Raw genomic sequence first — 7231 nt, 5'->3', positions numbered from 1 at the left:
GGCTCCTCACTGACCACAAAAACTCCATGTACTGCATCCACTCCCCTTCCCTCTTCCTCAGACTTCAATTGCTCCACAAGTTCTGGGAACCCTTCACTGCCACCTGCCTTGCCCCTCCCAACTCTACACCACTGCGCCCTGCCCAACCCCCCACCCCCCCCACCCGGGGTAAGGCGGCTCCCCAGGGAGAAGTGCAGTAATGTGACCAGAGAAAATCCTCAGCGTGAACTCAGCCTCCAGCAGCTGGCCACTGGTGGGCGTTGTGACCGTTCGTGGGCACCCAATTATACAAAAAGAAGAATTTTGTCCTTTTCTTGTCATTCTGAAGGACCGAGCACCCCAGAGTCCTGTCTCCATCATTACACAGGAAGCTGAGGGCTTCCCGCTCTACTGGAACCTTGAACCTTGGAAACAAAGACTCTAAATGCTCTAGACACAAAGGCTTTGCAGACAAAACTCCTTGACACCAGAGTAAGTGGCGCTTGTCTTTTCTGTCTTGCCAGTTTCTGTGGAGGGCAATCTGGTTTGCACATATCCCTGCAGCATGTCTGAGCAGCTTGTTGTTGCTTCTGCAAGGCAATGAACTGCGTAGCAATACTGAGACTGGGTGGATTTCTAAGACCGGGTCCTCGGATGTAAAATAGGGTTTTATTTTTGCTTAAAAAGGGAAGCTTTCTTGCAGGATAGGTTATTGGTGACTGATTAAGAAAGTAAGCCCAGCTCTGGCCGGTGTGGCTCAGTTGGTCAGAGCTTCATCCCATAACTGAAAGGTTGTGGTTCGATTCTCAGTCAGGGCACATACCTAGGTTGTGGCTTTGATCCTCAATCCCTGGTCTGGGTGTGTATGATCCCCAGTCCAGGCACATGTGAGAGGCAACCAAGTGATGCTTCTCTCTTGCATGGATGTTTCTTTCTCTCCCTTCCTCTCTCTCTTTAAAAGCAATAAAAAATAAAATTAAAAATAAAGTCCTCAGGTGAGAAAAGAAACAAAGAAAGTTAGCCCAGTACTGAGGGACAAGAGGCTATTTATTTCTGTAGAAGGCTGTTCAAGAGGAATTTACTCACCAAATTTTCCCCATGCAAATGAAAACCATACCTGGTGTATGAAGTCAGTGTGGCAAGAGGGAGCTGAGTTAGAAAAGCATTTGCAGTTGCAAGGATGATTTGATTCTGGACTCGCTTCTTAAGAAGACTAGAACCAGGGATCCTCAAAGTCGGACTGCAGGCTGAGTTTGGAGGAGGTAGAATTTCAACCCCCTGAAGGCAGGGAGCTAGCCAGGTGACCTCTTGGGATACCTCTATTCTGTTCTATTAACAAAGAGGGGCAGCAGAGTTTTGTTCCAAAGGCAGAAGGGCATGGGGGCTACTCGGGGGTATTTACTTCAACTGTCCCTCCATAAAATCTGGAGGGTCTCAGATTTCCAGAGTTAGAAATTCCCAGAAGTTTGTGCAGCCTGCCACCAGGCTGTGTGCCACTCAGTCACCCTTCAGTCCCCAATTTGACTAGAAAGGCAGCTCTTAGGCTGAATACTCAGACTGGGGGGCATTGATGTGTTGCTAAGTATTTCATAACAGGTTCTCTTGAAAAAGAGTCCTGATTTCTAGTCTTCTAGATTTCCCTGTGTCAATATTCCCACTATGGTTGATCTCAGGCTACCGACAGGCTGAATGTGGAGTCGTGAAGACAGGCACACAATTGGCGCTTATGAGCCAGGATAAGCCAGCCCCCGCCCAGCACGAGGCCTGGTTCTTTCCCCTCACAGACTGCCCTTTCTCTGCTCAGAGACTCCAGCTGGAGGATGTTGGCACTGGAAGGTTCTGGGCTCCGGGGCCAGAGCTGACCCCTGGGCAGTGGCCGCGGGGCAGACTTTTGCAGCAGGTTACAGTGGGGCTGGCAAGTTGGGTAGCAGCCTGGTCCTTGGTTTCTCCTTCAGGGCCCCAGTCCAGCTCGTCTCCCTTCGGGGGCAGTGTGCCCTGGAGTTATTGCACGGTGCCCGACAAGTTGGCAAAATAGTGAATAGAGTTGGAGGTCGGGAGTCTGGAGGGGACTCTCTCTTCCGATGGCAGCTTCCAATGCTGACTCAACGTGCCTTTCCCTTTGCCAAAATGCCTCCCCAAACTGGGCTCCTAGGGTCATTCTTGCGCTCGTTGCTTCTTGTGCTCCCGCCGTTAACACCCCCAAGCCCTGAAATGCTGGCTGCCCGGCTGACCTGCCAACACTGGCGATGGCAGCGGAACTCAGAAATTAGCACCTTGGCTTTTTAGTGACTGACAGCCTGGGTTTCTTCAGGAAGAGGGCTGATTACTCAATCAAGGGGCAAGTCGAGAGACGGAGGAGTGAACCAGAGGAACGGATTTGGCAGGAAATAACAGTGCCCCCGCTAAGGTGCCCAGCATCCACCATGCGCCTTAATTTCCAAAGGCCAATGCACAAATGTAAATCTCTAAGCAGGAAATAAGCAGTGTAGAAGGGCAAGCACTAGAGGCTCCGTGTTGGGAATGATGATATAGGTACCACCCACGTTATTTATTGATTGGTGTTTAAGAGAAAGCAATTCAGATTGGTGACAACATGTTGCAAATTTCAAAGCGCAGTTCACATGGGAGGGACTGTTGTATCCATCGTCCTCGAGCCGAATTCACTTTCTAGATTAATTACAGAGAGACCTGCTGAGGGAACTTGGGGGCAGGGTTCATCAGCCAGAACAGGACTGGCGCCTAGGACATTCCTGGCGGTAACAGGCCTCCAGGAAGGGTCACTGCAGGGAAGGAGATTCCCTAATATTTCCTAAGGTCCTGGTAAGTATCGAGGGTGGCTGTTCTCACATTTTTGCCTTACAGTAGCCCTTCAAGGTAACTACTACTTTTCCACATTACAGACAAGGAACTGAGGCTCAGAGAGGTTGTTAACTTGTTCAAGGTCACACAGCTGGCAGGTTACACCAGAGCTCATACTCCCTTTGGGGAGGTGTCAACGAGTGATCAGAAAGGATTGAAAAGGAGAGCTAAAATGCAGGGCTTGGGGTATTTTCTGAGAGCAAGCTATCTAGTGGTTCTTGTTCGTTTGTGTTTGTTTTTGTTTGCTTCAAGGTAACCTTGGGTAAAGATAGTTAAGAGCTTATTTCAGCAAAATTTCAGCTTCTCCCTGGTTGTTGAGCAATACCTCGTGGCCTGAGGCTGTTCTGAGCTTTCTCCCCAGACCCCCCTCTTCTTCTCACCATATCACGCCCCCTCCACCCAGCCTGCGCTTTCCTATGAATCCTCGTGGCTCTCACAGGAGGCCTGCAGAGTTACTTAGACCTGCCTGTCCCCAGTCAGGGGCACTCTGGTGTCCTCAATGCCCTCTCCTAAGGGATGGGGTCAGCTTCCTAGAACTTCCCTATGGCAGTACTACTGGGGTTTGGGTGGGATGATTTTTGCACTGTAGGACATCCTTGGCCCTGCCTACCAAATGACAGGTGCATCCCCTCATCTTTGTGACAACCCCAAAAAGATCAAATGCCCACACATTTCCACATGCCCCCAGCACCCGATGTCACCCCTGTGGAGAAATTTTTAGGCCCCAAAGCCATGAAGATCCATTGGTCAGTTTTTGGCTCTTAGCCAGGACTATTTTCCATCCCATGTCCTTCTGTGGATTACAAAGTGCAGGGCATTGCTCTGTGACAGGAAGCAGGAAAGCTGAGCGGCTGCAGTCGTGGGCATGGGAGTGGTGTGCACCGGGCTTGAGCGCCCGCTCTCATTCTCCCCAGATCTGCATCCTAACCGCTTTACACATCCGTGTCACCACCTCTAACACGGGTAACCATAATGGTACCCCTCCAGGGTTGTCTAACACCAAGTTCAACGCCAAGTCCATAGGAAGTATGAGGGAAGCATCGGTGATGAAGCACGTGCTGAGGTCTCCCTTTGTCTGGGTTCTGCAGCCATCAGTCTTTTCCTTCACGACACTCATTGGCAAAGCAATTGAAGTCACAGTCTGTACATTCATTTGTTTGCTGTCCCCTCCCCCTCCCAGTTAGAGTAGTGTCCATGAGGGCAGAGAAGACCTGTGTCCCCCTTGCTCAGTGGTAGGTCCCGGGGCGTGGTACAGAGTAGGCACTCAGTAAACAGTTGTCAGATGGTTGAAGACATATAATCGCTGCATTATCTTTGTTGTCCAGAGCCCACTGCCCTTAACAGCAAAGAAAACGGAAACCACCTTCCTGGACCCGTGGGAGAAGCCAAGATGGAAAATACCACCACTCCGGGGGGCTATGACGAGACCACAGAGTACGACTATGAGGACGCAGCCCCGTGCCAGAAACAAGACTTGAAGGCTTTTGGGGCTCAGCTGCTGTCCCCGTTGTACTCCTTGGTATTTGTCATTGGCCTGGTTGGCAACATCCTGGTGGTCCTAGTCCTCATGCAATACAAGAGGCTCAAGAGCATGACCAGCATCTACCTCCTGAACCTGGCCATTTCTGACCTGCTCTTCCTCTTCACGCTGCCCTTCTGGATCATCTACTATCGGAAGGACGACTGGGTGTTCGGCAATGGCACGTGCAAGTTTCTGTCGGGGCTTTATTACGCAGGCCTGTACAGCGAGATCTTTTTCATCATCCTGCTCACCGTCGACAGGTACCTGGCCATTGTCCATGCCGTGTTTGCCCTGCGGGCCCGGACTGTCACTTTCGGTATCATCACCAGCATCATCATCTGGGCCCTGGCCATCCTGGCGGCCCTCCCGGGCTTTTACTTTTCTAAGACGCAGCGGGAGATCCATCGTTGCACCTGCAGCCTTCATTTCCCGCGAGAGCACCTCAAACAGTGGAAGCAATTCCAGGCTCTGCAACTGAACGTCCTGGGGCTGCTTTTGCCACTGGTGGTCATGGTCGTGTGCTATACGGGGATTATAAAGATCCTGCTCAGACGGCCGAACGAGAAGAAGTCCAAGGCCGTCCGTCTGATATTTGTCATCATGATCATCTTCTTTCTCTTTTGGACGCCCTACAATCTGACTGTGTTTGTTTCCGGTTTCCAAAACGTTCTTATGTCCGACGAGTGTGAGAAGAGCAAACAGCTGGACCTGGCCATCCAGGTGACGGAGGTGCTCGCTCACACGCACTGCTGCATCAATCCCATCATCTACGCCTTCGTCGGCGAGAGATTCCGCAAGTACCTGAGCCAGCTGTTCCACGGGCTCGTGGCCGTGCGCCTGGCGAAATGGCTCCCTTTCCTCCGCGCCAAGAGGCTGGAGAGGGCCAGCTCCCTGTCCCCCTCTACGGGGGAGCAAGAAATCTCTAATGGGTTCTGACTGAGGCCCGGGCAAGAGCGACCTGCCAAGCATGCTGGTTAGAGAGGAGCAGCTTGGTTGCCCAGGCCAGATTCTGACCACTGACGCAGAGTGGAACGGACGCCACCCAGGGGTGAGGGGGTCGAGGCTAAATCACTTCTGGGGCTTCCGTCTTCTCTGTGAAATTCTCCCTGGAGACGAATAAGTGAAGTGGGACATTCCAGAAGATGGGACAAAGGGTGACAGCGATGGTCTTGAGCCCTAAGAAGGTTTCAGATTTGTGAACACTGACATTTGCAAACAAAGCCACTGAGCATCCCTCCACCTCTGCCCCTACCACCAATGAACTTGGAAATAGTGATTTCCGCTGTTGACTTGGCTCATAGCTGGGAGCCAGCAGCTGCCTCTACTTCCTCGACCCCCGCACCCCTCACCACTGCAGGGTTTAGGTTCTTGGAAACCCTGAGGAACACAGAACTCATGACCCTGAGACCTAATGGGAAAAAGGAGTGGGAAACTGCTGTTGGCGGTGGAACTTCCCTTAGAGAGAATGTTTATATTTACCAAAATCAAACCGCTCAGGCAGTGGGCTAGACGCAGACCATGTGTATAATGCGCTGTACTTCTGGAAATAGCCACAGAGGGGAGGGAGTCACTATTCCCATGACCATCCCTTTCCTGCTGAATATTTTCACAGTCTCCTTTCTCTGTCAGTTGGGCAATGCGGCAGGAAATGCTGATGGCTTTATTGCAGAAATTACTAAGGGACCACAGGAGACAGGGTTGATTTTCTTCCTCTGGTTCTCTGGCTACGTGGATCAGAGCTCTGGCTACCACGTTGCATGCATCGTCAGAGAACTGACCGGTGGGCAAGCGGACAGTGTCTGAGGCAGAAACAGAGGAGAATGTGTACCAGGCGGGGCGGGGTGGGGTGGGGTGGGGGGACTCTGTCTGGATGAAGGAGGTTGAGAAGGTCCTTAACTCAAAGATCTGTGTTTACCCTAAACATCTCTAACACTTCGTCTCTCAGCGAGGGCCTCCTATTTCTTTCTTGCGTCTTCGTTTCCCTGTTCCTAAGACTTATATTTCCTTAAAACTCATTTTCCCAGTAACAAAAATTGTTTCTAAAAGTGCTTAAAAACACAAAGAGAAAAAACCCATCTATCCCATTACTCAAAGGCAACCACTGTACTTTTTTAAGTATATTTCATTGATTATGCTATTACAGTTGTCCCAACTTTGCCTCACTGCCGCCACACTGCATCCTTTCCGCCCCGGCTCCCCTTCCTCTGGTTGTGCGAGGAGGCGAAATGGGTCTACCTGGGCCTTCCATCTTGGCTGGAATCACTGTATGTTTTTGATGTGCTTTCTTTTAGTTTATTTCTTCTCTTGTGCATATTTATGATTCTAACAAAGATGGACTTCTGCACTCACCCTTCTGCCTTTGTTGTTATTAAGTGGTAGTACGTTTGATCGCTTTTCCAGGTCAATACATCATTTCAAAGCATTGTTTTTGGTGCCTGCACTGAATTCCATGGCAGGGATGCGCATTGTAGAAAACTGAAAACAGGTAAAAAGCCCAAAGAAGAAAGTGGATGCACCTGCATTCCCACTCCTCAAATCCAATCTCTCTGAGATTTTAAGATTTTAGTTCATCTTTTTCCAGCGCTGCTTCCTGCATGCACATGCATGCACACGTGTGTAGTCACACCTCACATGTTTTGTGTAACCTCAGGAAAGTCTGACACATGGAAGGACGTGGTCAATGCCGACTGAATGGATGACTCTTTGAGCCGCCAACTTCTTTGTCTGTAAAGTGAGGACAGGACCGGTATCTACTCATGAGGCTGTTCTGAAGATTAAGTGAAGTAAAGTAGGGAAAATGGGGTGATCGCTGTCCGCCTCTAGCAGATAGATCTGAGTCCTCCCGCCAGAGTTTGCTCCTGGTCCACAGCC

The 7231-nt window shown here is 50.5% G+C and overlaps 1 protein-coding gene across 1 annotated transcript; it reads left to right on the top strand.

Annotated features, from left to right (window-relative positions):
• Positions 1–234: 234 nt before the first annotated feature.
• Positions 235–6195, top strand: LOC150005367 (C-C chemokine receptor type 1-like). The gene is made up of 2 exons (XM_090283062.1): positions 235–471; positions 4164–6195. The coding sequence occupies exon 2, from the start codon at positions 4229–4231 to the stop codon at positions 5294–5296; it is 1068 nt and encodes a 355-aa protein (XP_090139188.1). The 5' UTR covers positions 235–471; positions 4164–4228; the 3' UTR covers positions 5297–6195.
• Positions 6196–7231: the final 1036 nt, after the last annotated feature.

Source organism: Furipterus horrens, unplaced genomic scaffold (genome assembly GCF_987537825.1).
Source record: "Furipterus horrens unplaced genomic scaffold, mFurHor1.1.pri manual_scaffold_7, whole genome shotgun sequence".
Lineage (NCBI taxonomy): Eukaryota > Metazoa > Chordata > Mammalia > Chiroptera > Furipteridae > Furipterus > Furipterus horrens.
This window is presented reverse-complemented; position numbering and strand designations above follow the sequence as displayed.